The sequence below is a fragment of the Streptopelia decaocto genome (genome assembly GCF_964273445.1).
Source record: "Streptopelia decaocto genome assembly, chromosome: 17".
Classification (NCBI taxonomy): domain Eukaryota; kingdom Metazoa; phylum Chordata; class Aves; order Columbiformes; family Columbidae; genus Streptopelia; species Streptopelia decaocto.
The window spans coordinates 9,817,598-9,836,365 of record NC_138672.1 but is presented as its reverse complement, the minus strand read 5'-3'; the positions used below and the strand labels follow the sequence as shown (position 1 = coordinate 9,836,365).

Genomic DNA, 18,768 nt, shown 5'->3' with positions numbered 1-18,768 from the left:
GCTCTGGAGAGAATTAAACTGTGCAGACTCCTCTCCTTCTGCTTTACCTACCTCCGTAAGAGCAGAATTTCATATTTTCTTTATTTCACAGAATCACAGAATGTCAGGGGTTGGAAGGACCTCTAGTCCAATCCCCCCATGGAGCAGGAACACCCAGATGAGGTTACACAGGAAGGTGTCCAGGCAGGTTGGAATGTCTGCAGAGAAGGAGACTCCACAACCCCCATGGCTCTGTTACCCTCACTGAGAAATTTCTTCTCAAATTTAAGAGGAATCTTGTGTTCCAGTTTGAAACCAATTCAGTTTCCCCTGAAAGGAAGGAAAACTGCCCGGGCTGAGCGGGCGGCTGCACCTCCACTCTCTGCTGAGGGACCGTCCCTGTCATGGCAGCCCTGTGCTGTCCCCTCACCGTTTCTGGTGGCCCAGCCAGGCCAGCTCGGCCCTGGCTTTCTCCCGGAGGGCTTTTCTGCGGAGCTCGAGGAGGGCAGCCTGGTGTCGAGCTCGCAGCTCTTCTCCCCTCAGACACTGCTCCACCATGGCCAAGCTGAAATGGCAGAAGGTTCTGGAGCCTCCATAGTGCCGGCCAACCTTGCTCCACTGGGGACAGAGCAGAGCGTCGTGTTTACTGGAGAAGTGCTGTGTGAGTGATGAGTAACAAGGGGACTAAAAGCCAAAATAAATCCCCAAAAAACAACCCCACACGCTAATACAAGAGCTGGTGTCACCTGGCTGTCGGAGCTGGCCTGTTCGCTGCTCTCTCCAGAGTCGTCCCCTGCACAGGTCTCCCTGTGGACATTCACTGGAGGTGACAACAGAGTCCAAGTTTGATGGCCATGCAGCGGCTCCCCGTGCTCTGCTGGCAAGGACCCAAGGGAGAAGATTTAAAGTGACTGTAAGTAAAATATTTCTCTGTAACAGAAGGAAAAGGATCCACCAAAATGGTTCCCACTGTACACGAGTTAGTGTCTGCTCATCAGTTCAAGACACCTTTGCAAAACTCATCAGCCAGGCCCGTGCGTTGCCCTCAGAGGGAGCCTGAGGAGTCACCCCACCACTGTCACTTACACGGTTAATTATGAACACTAACCACACTTTCAAGTGAAATCACAGTAAACAGGTAAAGAGAAAAAGTGGCCTATAAACAAGGTAAATAACTCCCAGCTCCCAAGATTATTTTCTGTAGAAGGGTCGGGAGGACAGACAGAGATTGTTATGGCTCAATTATGCATACTGCATATAAGTATTCAGGCCAAAGTTTTCAAAATTAGTTAGAAGATTAGGGAAATTTGTGAGTACGTGTTTCAGTCCCTGGATGCTTCACTGCTTCTCATGCCACACTAGAAAGTATTGTTTGCCCAATACCACCAAATCCTTTAACTTAGGGTTCACCTTCTTGAAGCACTGAGCAATATGAACTCCTTCCTCCCAGTGGTTTTCTTTCTGCCGCTATTTTGGGATCAGCTGGATTGTGATCTCTTCCTGTCTTCAATGCAGATTGCTTCAGTGAATAGGTCTCTTGATTACTGAAGGAAAGAAAGGAAATATTTTCTCATTGCAGTCAGAAATACTATTTCAATTCCCAGCTTTCATAGCTAAGTCCTCTGTGGAAACTGAATCTTTCTCAAACTAGCATGGAGCTCATGTCTATGTGATACTGAAATTTTGACCTGTGCAAAGGTACCTTTCTGATAACTGTATCCATAAGACTCTAGAAGCAATTCTCAAGACTTAATCTATGGCACTTCAAATGAACATTAAAGTGTGCACATACAATATTCTCATTCATACCTAGGTATATGATAGTAAAGCAAAATGGGAAAAATTATATCTTGCCACAAGTTTCAAAGGGACTTCTACCTTTTAGGATTGCAAAATCTCCCACAACAGTGGGAAGGTGTTTATACTATAGTTGTGCTTAAATCAGAGTAGAAATACTGTATTACAAAAATGGATACTTCACCAAGATCTGAATGAATAAAATGGCTTGCTCATAGTCCTAAATATAACATGACGGCCACATAAGCTGTTCTTAAATGACTTTGACATTCATTTCAGAAACAGTGCATACACATTAGTGCCCCAAGTCACTGTTGTATACTGCCTTCTGTACCTGCCAGCTATGTTGCCACTTTCCAGCTGGTATCGTGTCCGCATTTGCTCTGCATGATCCAGCCTTGCCACGGAATAACCACCTCTGGAGCTACTGCAGCCCTGCAAACACAGAAATTGCCCATAGACCTGAATGATCTATTTGAAAGGCAGAACTTTTAAGCCTTCTTCCCTTAAAAACCCTTTGCTCGATTTTGCAGCAAAACCAGCTATAGACACGAAATGCTGCAGCACCCAAGTGATTTCAGATCAAGTCCAAATGACAGCATAAGGGACTCTGTTACCTGAGAAACCTGGGCACTTCCAAAAACTTACCCTGATCTACAGTTTTTATCAGTTAAAAAAAACATTTTTATTAAAGGACTCTGAGCAAGGGGGAATAAAAAACAAAACCAAGAATATAGTGGGGACTGGAGGAACATTTTGCTGAATCCAGCAGCAGTAGCGCAGGGTCTGAAACAATAACTTACCTCTGAGTTGTGCTGAAGCAAGTCACTCAAAAACCTCTGGTTTTCTTGAACCTCTAGCTTTGCTTTCTCCCTCAGCACTGTGAGCTGCTGCTCCTGCTGGAGCTGATGGGCCTGCTTTAGGAAATTACATGCTATAAACGATATTTTTAAACAAGCCATGTGATTCTTCAAAGCTGGGGGCAAAGGCCAGCAAACTCCAAGAGAAGGCAGCACAGGTATAAGGCAGGCAGCACAAATCCCTGCTTGGGCTGCAACAGAGCAACATGTCCTTGCCTATTAGTGCTACAATAGGATCTTCAAATAGCAAATTAAGGTTAGCACCTCTCTCTTGTGGCTCCAGGGTTTATAAACCTGATGCAGAGTCAGCTGATGCCAACTGATTGTAGCCTGAATGCACCTGTATCTGGGGATAGCACCTTTTCACCTGCCGTGACAGAGCTGGGATTGCTCTTTGCTGCTTGTACAGGTTACTGTACCTTCAGTTTGTGAGTCAGTAGGAGGGAGGTTTGCCTTAAGTTGTCCAGGTGATTCCTGTGTTTCTCTTCCAGTGCTGGGCAGTTAGGATCTCCCTCACCTGCAGAAACTTAGGAAATAGATGGTAACACTCACTATTACTTAATTAAAAGAAAATTTTAAAAATCTGTGTTCCATTTAAAAGGTGCCAGCTGAAGAAAGTATCAGATTTTACCAGAGGGAGAGTGGAAGGAGATTTTCTTCAGATTCCAGCTAGATGCTGCCTTGAAAATGTGTTTCTACACTGTCAAAGTCCACGGGGATCAAGCATTTGGTAAGTGTTTTGCCAGAGGGGCTGGCTGGTTGGGTACGCCTTGTAAAGAGGACTGAGGAACAATTCCCGTTCTAAACCCAAAGTCCAGAGTGTGGGTTATTCCCCCTGTATCATCTCTGTACTGACAGAATCAGGTTCACTAACTACAAAAGAAGAAAATCTTCCCAATCTGGTCACTCTTTGGGAACTCCATCAGCATCATGTGTGCCCCTCCGCCTTCCAGCTTCTCCCTGTGCCGGTGTGCAGGTTTGACTTCTCTCTTTTGTCATGGAGGGGCACAAACCCGTGAAAAAAGCTTTCACTTTTTAAGTGGGGAGAACAACTCTTGTTCCAGGTGCATGTATTCCACTGCTACTTCCTTGTTGTAACTCTCCTGTCTGTCTTTTACAGTATAGGTGATGTAATGTTTACCAGTGATACGTTCTTAGCTGCTTTGAGCTCCTCGGATGAATTGCTAAGCTTATGCAAACAGGTTGTGTTTACTCTGTGCTGTGCCACTGTCACAGCAACCAGAGCCATAAATGAATTGAAGTGTGGGTCATAAATAGAAATAGGTTTGACCTGGAAACTTGAGATAAAAATCTGTATCCCTATCAAGACTGTCTGAATCCAAATTACCCTGTGCCTCAGGATAAGCCCACGACATGCAAGGTTTGGTTTTGATTTAAATGCTGAAGGATCTTTAACATGGAAGGATCAGAGACATGGGCTTTTTGGCATGCCAGGATGCTTTTTGTGTTTACATGGGCGTGAATGAAATAAAATGTTAATGTTTCAAGCCTGGATTTTCTATTAGAAGGTTTCTGTGCTTTTACAAATTGATTGCAAATTTCACCTCCTTCTTTGAGTATTTAAAACTAGGAAGCATTTTCAATGTGTGCCTCAAACTGAACAACGTTATTACTGTTCTGCTCAAAGCCTGACCAATGGTATTGTTCTCAAAATTAGTACAAAGTTTGTTCTGATCTGTTTTCACTCCTTTTGAACATAATTTTCCTAATTGTGGCTATTTCCAGATGCGTTTCTTGTGTTGCAACATCCTGCATTAAAGAAAATACCATCTGGCTAAACTTCACATCCTCTTATGTTATGATGAATGGCATTTTACTGCGTGCCCAGATAGCTTCAATGTACATACACTCAGCCTTTTTTTTTTTAAAAAATGCTATTTATTAAATCACTTTCCGCTGCACCTGCAGAATCTCAGTAAAGCCCTGTAGAATCTCTGTGACACGTAATTAAGAAAGCCGGGCTAAAAGTCTCATTTTTCTAATCGCCTGAAGCTAGGCAGAAGCACTTACTGCTGCTTTACTCAAGGACAGCTTTTTCTCTTTCTGCCCATGTCAGCAGTCAGTCCAAACCAGTTATTATAAAAATACATACTTGCAACTTTAGATTTAAGCACAACTTAGACTACATTATTGCCAGGAGGTGCATGAAGATGGGGTGTAAAAGGTCCTGAAAGGCTCTTATGTGATGGAGCAACAGCTCCAGAAGGAACTGACCCATTGATACCCAGGTCAGGTTAATCCTTCCCCTCTCCAAAATTACTGTGCTAGCCCAATTTCTTTATTATTAATATTTTAGGATGCTCTTCAGCTAAGGGAAGGCACGGGTGAGATACCACCCAGGCATTTCTGGACTTCGTTAGCATGCAGGAGCTGGGCTGTAGAGATGACAGGCAAATCAAGGTGCAGAAAAGAGGTTTTCTATCTCCTGATCACAACTGTGATAAGCAGCACAGGTGAACAGGATGGTTGTTTGGCCCTTCTCAGCAAGATCTGTGAACCAGGAGCAATCCCTAAGCAGGAGACTCTAAACTTGACAGCTATACTTGTTTATGCAGGAAAATCAATGGGCTGATCTGAGAGTACCTTGGAGAATCTGTGTTTCTGCTCCTGCTGAATCAGTTTCTTCTCTCCTCTATAAATACATCTGGTATCCCGCTTGTCACTCAAGAGTAGCTGCTTGCTAGACAAGGGGATTAATGCGGCCTGTGCTGCTCCTGTCCTCCACGTATTTTGTGTTTATAGCTAAATCCTCTGGTGCAGAGGGTTGGCCAGAGTTCAGCTCCCAGCCAGATGTTGCAGCACATGGCGATACCCCACCCTGCTGCTGCCCCTTCCACGTGCGGCACGTCACACACAGAGCAGCGGGAGGAAGCTGGGCCTAACCAGAACCCTGCGTTTCCATGGAATGGAAATCCTTGCTCATTGATTATATTCCCTCAAGCCACTACGCTTGCAGTATGGATGCTGTGCTTCAACGTTGCCCTCGTTACAGACTATTTTAGAGCCGTTTGAAGGCTCAGGATGGAGCCCACTGAAGCTCCAGCAGGCAGAAGCTTTATAAAATGCAAAAGTGTAGGATTGTGAAGCAAAACAGGAGGAGCTGTGTTCTCTCAGAACTCTCAGCCAGAGGACAATTAGCTGAAACCACACTGTTACACATCTTTGCTGGTTCCACTAATTTAATCATTTCTCCCTCTGCTACAAGCAAGAAGGCAGCTCCCTCTAGTGATATGAGAAAAATACATCAATCAGCAGTTCAGGGGAAAGATGTTACATATTAACATCTTTTCTTTGAAATCCAGGTTAAAATTCTACATTTTAAGAATAATGGCGAGCATTCCATCTCCTTTCCTAATGCAAACTGCTTTAAACTAGTTGCTCTGCTTAGCTTAAACGTTTAGAAAATACTTTTTTAAACAATGATTTCAGCGTAAACCTTATTGTCTCTCAAATACTACCAAAAAAAAAGGAAATCTAAGAGTCTAGCCCAATGAAATGAGCTTTCTGCCTCATTTAGTCCAATCTGGCTCATAGTTCAACTGCAAGGCTGCAGGAAGGGGCACAGGCAACTTTTTATTAATATTTTTAATCACTTAGTTCCCTTATTGAATAGTGATACAGAAAGTTGGGTCCTCTGGGCTGTGTTCAGAGGGTGTGCTGTAGCATCAAGGGAAGTTCAGCTCATGTCCTCAGCTCCCTGGGGAAGGAACTGCTGGTCTGGCAGGAATGAGAGAAAGATTTTATGTAGCGGGGTCTCTGAGACAGGCAGAAAGTGCAAACCACCTCCTCACCAACTCACTTGGTTGTACTGAGTTTAGTGCCTAAATCGGTTAGACATATATACAAGCTATGTGAAGTACTTTCCAATGATCCCTGTGGAGGAGATTTGTGTTCATCGCAGCAGGTGTTTATAGCAATTGCAAGGCTGGGTTTTATACTGGCTGTGTTTAAAAAGAAAATTCAACAGTTCAGGACACAAGTAGCTTGTGAATCTCTGCTGCTCCTACTGTGTTTTATTATGTTTGAAAACGGAATTTCGTATTTTGCCAAGCATGTTCACTACAGAAAATTCCTCTTTGGCAAAGCAATTAGCGGTTAGGTGGTGCACGCATCTTTTAAAGGTAAATATTTCTATTTTGCAGCGGGGTGTATGATTACGCACCATTATGCTGTGTGTGCACAGTGACTTCTGTTAAAGACAACGGAATCAGCTGCTGGTGCGATGCAGTATAGCGGACAATAGAGCCTTGCGTCTGAACGCCTTTTTCCCGATACAAGCACTGAACAGATCCACTTGTGACCCATATTTCAAACCCGCATTGTGTTCAGCGCGGCAGTTCTGCATCTCATCTGCAGCAGCACGGCCGGTGGAACTGCTGGGTTAGACCCAGACCTTGGGCTTGAGCTCTCTCCAAAGCCTCAGTTCCTGCAAGTGTTCTGAGAACGTGAAGGTTTCTCTGGGCACAGACACCAGGCAGCACTTCCTACTGTTCATGTGATGAGTAGCGGGTGGTGGGGTCTTTTTGCCAGATAGCTTCCAGAACTGGGGCCCTTGGTTATTAATATTAAATAAATACAATGTCTTTTGCTTATGGTAAACACTTCAGACAACAGACTTACTGTCCCATCCTATGAGATGCCCTCCTAGTCCCCGGGGGGTGTGGGGAAGCATAGTAAACAACGCTAGCTTCTCTACCAGCTCCAAATCCAGTATTACATAGAAAATTTTGTGGGGAAAACAATGAAGAATCCTTAATAAGAGCACAGGCTTTTTGTAAGTACCCTCTTTGAGGAAAGGTTATCTGATCTTGTTCTTTTGTCTCAGAAAAGCCCTTAAAACAATGCACCATCTGCTCCTGTTTGGTGGAACAAGCCCAGATCTCCGGCCTGCATGCTCCGTTTGCCATTTAACCCCTTCAGACACAAATTTTCCCCTTGTTTCTATGCAAACATTTGTTCTGAGCAGAAGTGGAACAGAATCATTTCAGTTGGAAGAGACCAAGTCCAACCACAACTGAACCCTAAAGGTTGGAGGCTTTAAGCAGTTTTTCTTCAAGACCTGTATGCCCAGCCATACAGGTCCTTAGGCAGGTCCCTGCACCCTTTAACCCCTGCAAGTGTCCCGTGCTGCCTCTCGCTGTACAAGTAGGGTAATATCCCACACTTATCTGATGTGGTAATTATGAGGAATTAATCACAAAGCTCCTTGAGAGCATTTCTATTGTATTGTTTTAGTGGGATGGATGTGTTAAATTGGACTGTGATGATGGTTGAGGGGACATTTTTTCATACATTCATTCTTCACCTTTGAAATCCGGAATGTGAAGCAGCTATTTGAAAACCCCCTAGAAGTTTTTTCAGCCCTGGCCAGAACTGTTAGCAAGAAATCTCTTGCAATGAAGGACTATTCTTTCTCTTTCAATAGCAGGAGAAGCACCTTGGCAGGGCACTGAGTAACCACCGCGCTGTGACACTTTGGGAAATGCCCCCTTACCAAAGTCCTGCTCGCAGCCGTGGGGAGTCTCAGCTCCAGGGCCCAGGGCGGCAGAGGGATGTGACCTCAGGCTGTCCCGTGTCCTCGGGCTCTCTCTGGAAGACCGATTGGCATCTTCCTCTTGATTCTGAACTTTGAGAACAGTCTCGCACCGGTGGTGATTCCTCTGAGCTGTGAGTTCTGTCTGTGGACTGTGTAAAGGTAAAAACAACAATTACTTGGAGAGTTTTTGAGGCTGTGCATGCGTATAAGCAACCCTTTGAACTAAAGAATTGTTATTTCATTCAGCAAAGCTATCATTTATTAAATTGTGTTAAATGGAAACAAAAGACTCACTGAAAATTCATACCTGCCAATGTCCAAAATCCCCCTTTTTGCACCTTGATGTTGTCAGGAAAGCTAACAACACTTGTCTTTACCTACTCTAGATACTGCTTTGAAAGAGCTGGATATTTTTCAACCTGGTGACAAATAGAAACAACAACCTTGCAGTTTTGAAGCTTAATTTATGAGGCCTGCATTGTACAATCCGTGCCATTGTTGGGACTTGGTTGCACAATCTAGCTCTGAACCTTGGCAAAGTTTTCTGAAATCTTTTCAGAAACACGAAGTACTGATCCCTGTTCCAGTGTTTCTGGGATGTGCTGAGCATGGCTGTGGACCAGCTAAGATTTGCTATTGATATATATACTTTAATATTTCAGAACAATGTCAGCATCAAGTCCCGCAGTCCTGACGAAGGTTTCAGCTGACTGGTTTTACTTTGTTTTGATCTGCAACTATCTGAGCTAAACTAAAAAGATTAGGAAGAAAGGTGTGAAAATGGGTGTTTATTGATCAAATCTCTGATACACAGACGGGGACACTGAGACACATTGAAGTGGTGACAGATGTTTTCTTTTTTATATGGAAAAAATGAATGTAGATTTTTTCAATCGGCAATCAGCTTAGGGAAATCTCATTTCATTTTTCTCATTAATAAGCTTTTCTTTGTTTTTCATGACCCAGAAACTGCTAAAACGATTAGAACAGCTTCCACTAACGCGTCTTGGATGTAGCCTTCAGAAAGTGGGAGCAAAGGTGGATGAGAGAGAAAGAGAAGAGGTAACGGGGATTTCTTAAAAAACAGTCCTAATATTTGTTGGGCAAATGTGCCGAGTGTTGTCTCTGCATTTGTGTTGTGTCAGTTTTTTAGTCAACGCTCTTGTTTCTGTTGGCATCTCTCAAGAGCAGCTTATAGCAAAAGTCTTAAGATCTTTTCAACTCCCAAGAATGTAACAGAAAGCCGCTTCTATAGGTAACTGAATCAAAAAAAGGATTAAATCGCATACACATTTTCTGGCAGTTGGGAGAATTCCCATCACTGAGCCATTTGCATTGGCAACAAATGTCCGTGAGCCGTCCCTGCGGACTGCGGAGCAGCCGTGCGTGGAACGGGGACATTGCTGTGGAAAGAGACACCCGTGGGATTTCTTGTATGAACATGAGTCACTGTTTTCACAGCTATAATTAAACACGTAAACAGAAAACTGTGCTATAGAAACTGGCTGTGGAAATGACCGTGTTTAAGAGTGCTGAACTGGTAACACTGGATGGTTTGTGTGTGTGAAGGAGGCTGGCAAACGGTCAGATTTTAACAGGTGGCTTTGTTGAGATGAACTCTTGAAGAGAATATCTATTGTAACCGACTGTGGACTCAGAACTCATTATCACTGGTAGCAACAGTGGAAGCTGGAGCATAGACCCAATTCAGCTGCTTTTCTTATCACGTTTTCTAACCTGGCTCTGGCTGCACTGGTGATGAGCTACACAGGCATGGATTGACCAAGGGCTGAGAACACAGCACTGTCCCCAACTGGTCGCAGAGTCCTGGGCAGCTTGGAGCGCTGGTCAAGAGACTGGCACCCTTGGCTCCCTACTGATGCTCCCACAGATGGAGTTCATGCACCCGCAGTGCAAATGTGTCAGAGGCAGGAGAAATTATAACCCTGGAAAACACTTTCCAGGGTTCCTCAGTCACCTCCTTAACACAGTGGTGCTCCTCTAGCATGTGGCTTTCTGTCTGTCAGACCGTAGACACATGCCCTCAGCAGGGGTATGAAACTGTTGATACCGGAACAACATCAGGAACAGGTCGGTCATGGGCGCCTCGCGTTGTCCGCACTGGTGTGTTCTGCCCACTGGTGTGTACTGAAGGACTTTCATCCACTTTTGCTTCCAGTGAGTGAGAGTGCAGGCTTCAGGATGAGGTGCAAAACTAGAGTCACCATGCAAATAAAAGCTGAGGACAATTCAAAGACAGGCTTTTACTCTGAATCTTTGTGTTCTATTATCCACTCTACCAGTAGCTAAGAAAGGGTTAGACATGGGATGGACTCCCCTTTATATCATCCTCTCACTGTCACTGCTGCTGCATCAGAGGGAGCCCTCAACCCACAAGGAGATGAGTCTGGAGTCATTCACAATAAAGCAATGCTTTGCACTTCTAATCTCTAAATACAGCGATATTTTATCTGCAAGTAGCTCTCCTCATCTTTTGAAACAGCACTTGCAACAGGGTTGTGATTTATTGTTTGAGAGGCTTTATTGGTGGTTTTTTTCTGTGATGCTCTGAGGACTTCGACTTCACTGCTCAAACACACGGGAGCTTTGCTTTCTCAGTAATTGCATCGTTCAGGAGATCGCCGCAATCTGTCTTATTTCTACTTTGTCTGATGCTTGTCCATTACAGCTGAGGGGCTGTTCCCTTTGGGGCCCACAGGCGTTCTGCACCCACCTTCCATTACTGTGAATTAGAGTTGCAAATAAACACACACACATCAAGACAAGAGTAATGGGCCCCACCATTTTCTTCAGCCGGGTGGGCCGCGCTCTGTGAGGTTTGGTGTGAACACAGCTCTGACTCTTCACTGCACGCTCCAAGTGCTCATGTTTTATACATTTGCCATCCTCTGACAGAACAGCTCCGTAACCCTTGCAACTGATCTCTCAGAGCAGACTCTATGATCTTAAAGGTCTTTTCCAAACAAAATGATTTCATGATTCAACAATTCTGTGAATGCGGTAGTTGCGCACAAACCCCAGGATTTTAACTCTCAGTAATTCCAGTAATTATTGTTCGTAACTTTAGTAAGCTGAGCTGTCTGGACATACCTCTCAAATTTTCATTTTCCTCTTGTTTACTTTGCACTGTGATGCTGTAACCAATCTTCTTAAAAAGAATGCTGTGCCTTATATCCTGCCTTTGGTTTTAAAAACATGCTCTTTTTCCTGCTACAGTTTTCTGCAGTTCAACTGCAAGTAGGTTGGCAGGGCCAGGTGGGTCCCAGGCACCAGGGACCCACCCGTGGCGCAGATCCACGCCACCCTCCCTGGGCAGGGATCCTGCAGCACCCAACCTCATCCTTCTCTCTGAACAGGAAGTCGGGGCTGCGGTGGCCAGTTTGCTGCATGTATGTCCTTTGGTCACGTCTGTCCAGGGCGTATTTAATCTTCTAGGGCTCAGGGGATTTATTCTCTAAGGAAAGACCTTTCTGCAGAGATGTGCAGCCCCTATGGGGACTCTGGCTTTGTCCTTCTCTGGGGCAGGGTCTGGTTTGCAGTCAGTGATTGTGTCTGCACCCACCTGTCCCTTCACAGTCCTCCCTGTCACCAGAAGTGACCCACCTGGGGCAGTTACATGAATATGTCTTTGCTGTCCAAGATACAAGCTAAACACAGAGGGTTTTCTGTCAACTGCCATCTACATTAAACATTTAATTACCGTAGGCTGACTGAAAACAGCCTGCTTGAATGGCAATCCTTTTTTCTAAACTTCCTGCTTCAAAACCTGTTTTCGGTACTAATTACTGAGCTCTGACGTGTCCTGTTCAAGGAAACTTAATGTTTGTGAGTAGGTGTTGCTCCACATACACGCAACCTGTAGAGCTGCAGTAATCAGAGTTTTTCACCCACTTTTGGAGCAAAGTGAGTGAAAACAATTACTAAAAATGAATTTGTAGTATTCAGTTGATTAAATCACTCTTTAATCTCCTGCCAAAAGGAGATCAGTGGAGATTTAATTAGGTGCTAATGATCAATTGATTCTTCTGCCAATGCCATATACTAAAATACCGAGGAGTTTGTGTCACGGGACTGGGGAGGGGGGCACGACCTGCGCCTTCCTTCCCCAACGCGGGGCTCTGACCGGGGGGTCGCGGAGGCTCCCGGCGGGCGGCGCTAGGACCCAGCGGCTCCGCAGGCGCGGCGGGCTCACGGCGCCTCCTAGCGGGCAGCCCCGGCACCGCCCCCCCGCCCCAGCCCCGCGGGGGACCCGGGGCCTCCCCCGCTCCGGGGAGGCTGGAACGACGACAGACCCCCGGACAGGTGGGACAGGGCTCGGCTGCACGGAGAGAACTCCCACCATCCCCATCCCCCAGTTTGCTCAGGCTACTGGGAGGCTGCACCTCTGGCAAAACTCCTGCAGGGAACATCCATCTCTCCAAAAACCCCGGCTGAACCCTTCCTATTCATCTTCCAGGTCTCTGCAAATAGGTGGTTCCCTCTTCCAGTATATCTTGTGTCAAAATCTGCCTACTTAGCAATTCGCTGTGTAAGGAGTAAAGAGTAGTCTAGCTCCATACTGAATTGGTGCTATTTATTTTAACTACGTGTGTGTGTGGCACATTTAGCAGAGAATATTATATCCAAATTCGTTTACCTTCCTGCGAAAAATCTGTGAGATGGAGAGGCCGGGCCGGTTATTGGCTTTTCGTGCAATAGACTTATGTCCATCTTGGAGTCTTTATTCACAGGAAAACCTTTCAAAAAGACAAATGAAGGCATTTAATAACTATGCTCTTTGTAGAAATGAAATGGTTCGTGCTTTGGCATCTATTCTCTGCCTACGTATGTGTGAGCACTTAACTTCCATATAGCTCTTCTTATCCACAGATTTTTAAGTACATGGAGTTAGGCTTCTAATTCCTTTCTTACTTTTGGGAAAGCCCAGGCACCAGAAGGTGACGCAATGTGGCCAAAATCAGTGGCAAAGCTACAGATAAAATGAAGATATATAGTTTCACAGGTGCAATGAGAAGACAGAAATTGGATCATTACCCAAGTTACGTTACTACTTCTTGATGTGATAGCCTCTGCTTCAGTTGCACCTCTCCTCTCACAGAGGGACTGACAGACTTTTCAGTGCTAACCAAATAGGCATGTAAGGGAAGTCAGTCACTACTAACATTGTGGCAACGTTCTGGTCTGAGGAGATTTGCTGGAATTTCATGGTTCTGCTCTACTGAACAGCGTATGGAGTGATACCCACCCCCCCAGTGCCTGTGCTGACTCTCAGCGTTAGATTTGTGAGCTGTTCAGAGAACAAACCCGCAAACGCTCAAGGCTGCAGCGACTGATCCCTCTGAGCAGTACGGACACAGCCTAGAAGCCCCACTGCTCAGGGATTTTCCAAGACACCACACCTGCTATAGCCAAGGGGAGATCGGGCTTTGCAGCTTTGAAAAGACTTGGGCTGTGGCATCTGTTGCATTTTGTCCATGGGAACTACCTTGCAACGTGCTGCTCAGGTCTTTCCTGGTGTTGAGATGCCTCAGCCCTGCGCTATGAGTGATCCACGGTAATTCTTCACTCCCACCAGCCAAAGGAGTGGGCTTTTCCTTTTGTCTGTCCAGGGCTGTTGCTCCCTCAGTGCTGCCTGCACGGCTAATCCTGCCCAGTCCATGAAATCCCCTGCCTGATGACACATGGAGCACATCAGGATCTGGGGTGTCCAGAAGCATTTGTATAGTCATTGTCCCGCCTTGCTCATACTTGGATGTCTCAGGCTCTGGAATAGAAGACGACTCATTGAAAAGGTCCAAAGTTGTCTCTCTCGATGTTTTGTCAGCAGAGTCTTTAACCGTACTTGCTCCATTCAGTCTCTTAGTTGCCATCTCAATCTTTTCTGCAAGTTCCTTGCATAGACTGTGTATGGCTTTCACTCGATCCTGTTTACTTCTGTATGGAGAAAGCCCAGAAATCGAGTCCTTGGAGTAAGGCTCTTTCTGAGGAAGGGAAAAGCTCAGGGGGGGTGCATGCAGAGCTGGGGGAGAGCAGGCCCTCAAGCCTTTGCATTTCAGAGGACGGAGAAACCAGCCTTCAGATTCCAGCGGTGCTGGAGAAGCTGATGCTGCTCTTTTCTTAGGTGCCTGAACCGTATCTAGAAGTTGATTCCTGTTTAAACGAAAAGGAGAAACGTCAGGTTGTAAAGACAAAGTGACAGTAGCTTCCTGCACAGACCAGTATCCTCAGCTAAAGTGCTTCAAAAAAGAAAAGGAAACAGATTTCCCTGTCTATAGATACATTTGTCAAATGATAGATTCAGGGTGGATTATGAACTGCTGACACATGGAAAAGAATCAGCCTGTGGCTTGCAAGAAATAATTCTTATTTGAAAATACAAAGCATAAAAGTAGGCTGAAAAGTTTGCCTCAACCTGGAAAGCCAGAGCATCAGTGTCCTTCTGTGCTCAAAAGCACCCCCAGATGCTCCCAGGTTCTGTAACCACTCGGTATCAGGTTGCAGTGAAGCTGATTTTAAGGTGAGATAGGAGAGTACATCAGTCCATTGCTCTATTTTTTATAGTTTACAACAGAATCCTATGAAAAGTCTGCAGCGTGTGCTGAGAAAGAGACTTTCTAGGAGGCTTTTCATGTCTAAGTACCTGCCTCCGTGGTCTCTACTTAGCAGAGTACAGGACGTTTTATCCACCCAGGCTGTGAAACTCCTCTCCAGGATTCCGCCACTGGTTTGCTCCTGGAACAGAAGTGACTGTAAGTGTAAGCAGGAATAGCTGGGCAACACGAGGGCAACATCTGGCTTTTGTTCCCCTCAGTAATCATTTTGTGCAGCTGGAAAACTGCATGCACCAACCATTGTGACTTACCTGCTCCAGTTTACATGGAGGACTTTCTTTTGCAGAAGAAGTTTCCCTGATGAGCTTGTGTATCTGGTCAGAACACGTTTTCTCTCCAATAGCCGCTTTCTGTTTTCTGTACACTTCTTGCAGTCTCTTATTTCTCAGCTCCATGGCCTGCACCAGAGACTTTTTCTCTTCTAGGTTTTTTTTCTTTCTTTCTTCATTCTTTCGATACATAAATTCCTGAACAACTTCAGAACTGTAGGGGTGAGCTTTTTTAATGTTTACCCTCCTCTTTGAAGGGTGCTTAAGGTTTTCCTTCCCAGACCCTTTCTGTGCAGGGCTGCTTGAGCCTCTCTGTCTCTGAGGAGATGTGCTTTTACCTCTGCTGCGGTTTCCTGAGGTGCTGGGCTTGGCTCCATCTTTCATTAATGAAGATTGGATCTCTTCCCCATTGAAGGCAGAGGGAGTTCTGCCCTGAGGTCCAGGTGAAGGAGAATGGATCCTTAGGTATTGCTGTAGAACTTCCACCTTTCCTTCCACAGTATCCTTTGGGAACCTGGTACGTTTGTGTTCATCACGATACCGGCTTTGCAAGTGTAGGTTCCTGAGTATTTGTTTTGAGTCCTTGGTTGGTGTGTTGCCCATTTCAATATGTTTGCTGTGGGGAATCAAGAAGCTTTGGAATTCAGGGCTTCTCCTCACAGGTTGGTTTCCCTTTTCTCTGGAGCAGTTTTCCATCACTGGCACTGCTACAAATCCTCTACCAGGTTCTGTGGAAAGCATTTGGAAAGAATAGTGGTGTTATTATTTCAGAGATGGATCAATTCCTGTATCTACCATGTGCATCTCAATACCTGCTTCCTACTATAGTTCTGAGACTATTTGCTTGCATAGCCCAGGCTTGTCCGTCTGGTGTAAAATCTGCAACCCCCTAGGGAGAAGATAAATCTGTAAGGGTGGAACTTGAGGTTGCAGTGGCCAATTGTACAAATGATGTGTAGTTTGTGGCCCTCCAGCACAAATAGAATTTAATATACATGGGCAGTGAAACCCTTTATCTCATAAACCTCTTACGCTTGTCGGTGTAGCGCAGTGAGGACTCAGTGACCTCAGCTGTTGGTAGAGCCGGGGCAGCTCTGCAGCTGTGTCTGGCAAACCAACCCAGTGAAAAAGCAGAATATGCTGGTACGTGTAGGACATGGAGCTGATCCTGAGGAGACACAACGTGTGTCATGGGCCAGACAAGTCTTAGTTTAAGGACACAGTGCATTTGCATTGTCTCTTCAAACCCACAGAGGATTCAATGTGCTGGCTGTGGACAACAGCTTTAGTAATTGTTCCAGGTTGTTGTTAACCTGACAAGGGAGTTATTGCAAGAGTCATTAAAGAGAGGTGCACAGAGCAACTGTACCCAAGGTATTTGCTGTGATCTGCTCTTCAGTTGTGCTCCTCAGATTTGGAAAGGTAGGGGGTGGCCCAAGCAGCTTTCTAGCTAACTTCTGACCTTCTCTCCATGCAGAAGCACCGGGTGGCTTCTCACCTGAAACAGAGGATTTGTATTTCAGTATTAAACCCTCACACGTTCTTTGAAGGAAAATTGTAACTCTATTATAAACCTTTTTATAATGGTGATTTCCAGGAATCACACTCAAGGTGTGGGGAGATCTAAGAAGTTTCAGTCAGAGCAGGTTTAAAAAAAATGTTGATGTTACTTTGATAAAAACAGTTTCTAAATCACTCAGACTTTGGAGGCTGTCACTCTGCTGTGGTCTATTCACTGACTGAGATGGTTCATGAATCAGATGAGGGCAATATATGAAGGTTCAGTGATTTCCTAGGGCTTTGCTTTAGCAGCTACATAATTTAACAGTTGTAGCATGTTTGCACAGTTCTTGCAAGTTTTCCTCAGAAACCACTGACTTCCAGAGTCCTCAGGAACATTAAGAAGAGGTCGGGACATTGACCTGAGGTTGTCTGAGAGCATCCTTCCATACTAGCAGCTGCAGACAGCTGGTACTCACTGGTACCAGCAGATTTGAGAACTGGAGGGAGGGGTATAATGAAAATATTATTTTCCTTGTAATTACTTCAAACTCACTAGAGAAAACTAATTCATTTTTAAACTGGTGAGAATCAGCAGGATGCAATGTGGAAGAATCAATGAACGATACAGGACGAGGGACAATGTATAATGCAAAAATAAATGATGCAGTATGCAGCACAAACAAATTATTCTTGCTTAATAGGTGGTGTCACATAATAGACAACATTCATCACTGTTTTACTTCATAATTTCGGACTGCATTCACAGCATGCCAATACTTGCACTGGCATAATTATGTATTTATTGCAAACACTTCTCCAGCAGAAGGTGACTAAACATGGAAATCCTCCCTACCAAATACTCCCCCAATGAAAATATTCAACCTTTTTTTTTTTTTTTAAAGGAAATATTTTACTCTTAGGTCAGTATCAGCCTCAGCTCGAGGATGTGGTTCAGTACTCAGGCCACTGCCTGCGTCAGGGCTTCCAGCTTCTGTTCAGTAAACTCGTTCAGTGTCCGACAGCAGGAACCACGGGTGGAACTGCCAGGAACACTGAGATCCATCAATGTCTCTAATGAAACACTTGGCTGTACTACATTGTTCTCTTTAGCGGTATTAAAAGTGCAGGATGCATTTATTTCGGATGCTGTCTTAGTTTCTCTGAACTGACAAACTAATACGTAGATCTAACAATCTTCGCTTCACCATGTTGTCAGATTTCAATTAAATCTTTTTTTATCTACACGGTGTTTATTAACTAGAGAAACAATGATGTTAAAGTTCAAGAGCAGCCAGCATTTCTGATGAAAGCAGTTACTAGAAGAAAATCTTTTGATTTAAATATGCCCTGGGTTTTTTTTCTGCCTATGAACAGATGAATATTTTATAGCTGTTGTGACTTAATTTTTTGTTAACTACAGCAAATTCCTAATTCATCAAATTCCTGAGTACTCTGGCTCTGACCTCTGCCCCCCATTCATCTCTTGGTAGCCCTGCCTTGGCTCTTTCCCTGACAGAAACTAATAGCCAATAAAGACACCATGACACTGGCAGTTACAATGATGAATGCCTCATGTGCCATGGTCTTATTATGACCCACTCTCAGAGGAAGATCAAGCCATTTTTCAAACAATCCATTAAAACAAAAAAAAAAAAAAAAAAGAGGAGGGAGAAGGAAATTATTATATATTTCATGCATTTTAAATAGAACTTAAGCAGTAGAGCGTATGGTGCTGCTATGTTCATCATTTAATCTGCACGGTATTCAGTATCTTGGATTTTTTGTTTCTGTTTCACCCCAGTAGCTTGGGTAGTGTAAAATACAGGCCAGTTGCTTGTAAAAAGCTGTTGTGATACAGCACTGCTAACCTGGGGTCTTGGGGGCTTTTTGATGATCCCTCCCTTGTCCAGGGATGGCGAACGCTTCTCTGCGTGGGGTTCTGTGCTCTTCACCAGGCAAGCGGGGAGCAGATCTCAGGTTCACGGCACCAAACGCTGGACAAACAGATATTTGAACCTGTTAGGTTACGAGGAGCGGTACAAATGCTGGTATCTGATCGCACTGAGCTCCTGCATGTGTGAGAAACAGAAGCAGGTTTCCTAGGCCAGCCTGCAGATATCTGACGGAGGTGATGCCCGGCAAAGCAGCAGTGACACACTTTTTTTCAGTGG

At 44.8% G+C, this 18,768-nt stretch overlaps 1 protein-coding gene across 1 annotated transcript in view; it reads right to left on the bottom strand.

Moving 5' to 3' along the window:
* The window catches only part of CCDC187 (coiled-coil domain containing 187), a gene marked incomplete at its 5' end in the record, with an annotated part of 31,742 nt that overhangs the window by 8,335 nt on the left and 4,639 nt on the right, over positions 1 to 18,768 (bottom strand). The window contains 13 exons of the mRNA XM_082067643.1: positions 410 to 597; positions 726 to 868; positions 1,390 to 1,523; positions 2,111 to 2,211; positions 2,580 to 2,690; positions 3,056 to 3,162; positions 8,152 to 8,342; positions 12,851 to 12,950; positions 13,700 to 14,364; positions 14,855 to 14,946; positions 15,077 to 15,822; positions 16,464 to 16,592; positions 18,466 to 18,591. Coding sequence (XP_081923769.1) covers positions 410 to 597; positions 726 to 868; positions 1,390 to 1,523; positions 2,111 to 2,211; positions 2,580 to 2,690; positions 3,056 to 3,162; positions 8,152 to 8,342; positions 12,851 to 12,950; positions 13,700 to 14,364; positions 14,855 to 14,946; positions 15,077 to 15,822; positions 16,464 to 16,592; positions 18,466 to 18,591 — 2,833 coding nt within the window. The remainder of the gene's footprint in view (positions 1 to 409; positions 598 to 725; positions 869 to 1,389; positions 1,524 to 2,110; positions 2,212 to 2,579; positions 2,691 to 3,055; positions 3,163 to 8,151; positions 8,343 to 12,850; positions 12,951 to 13,699; positions 14,365 to 14,854; positions 14,947 to 15,076; positions 15,823 to 16,463; positions 16,593 to 18,465; positions 18,592 to 18,768) is intronic.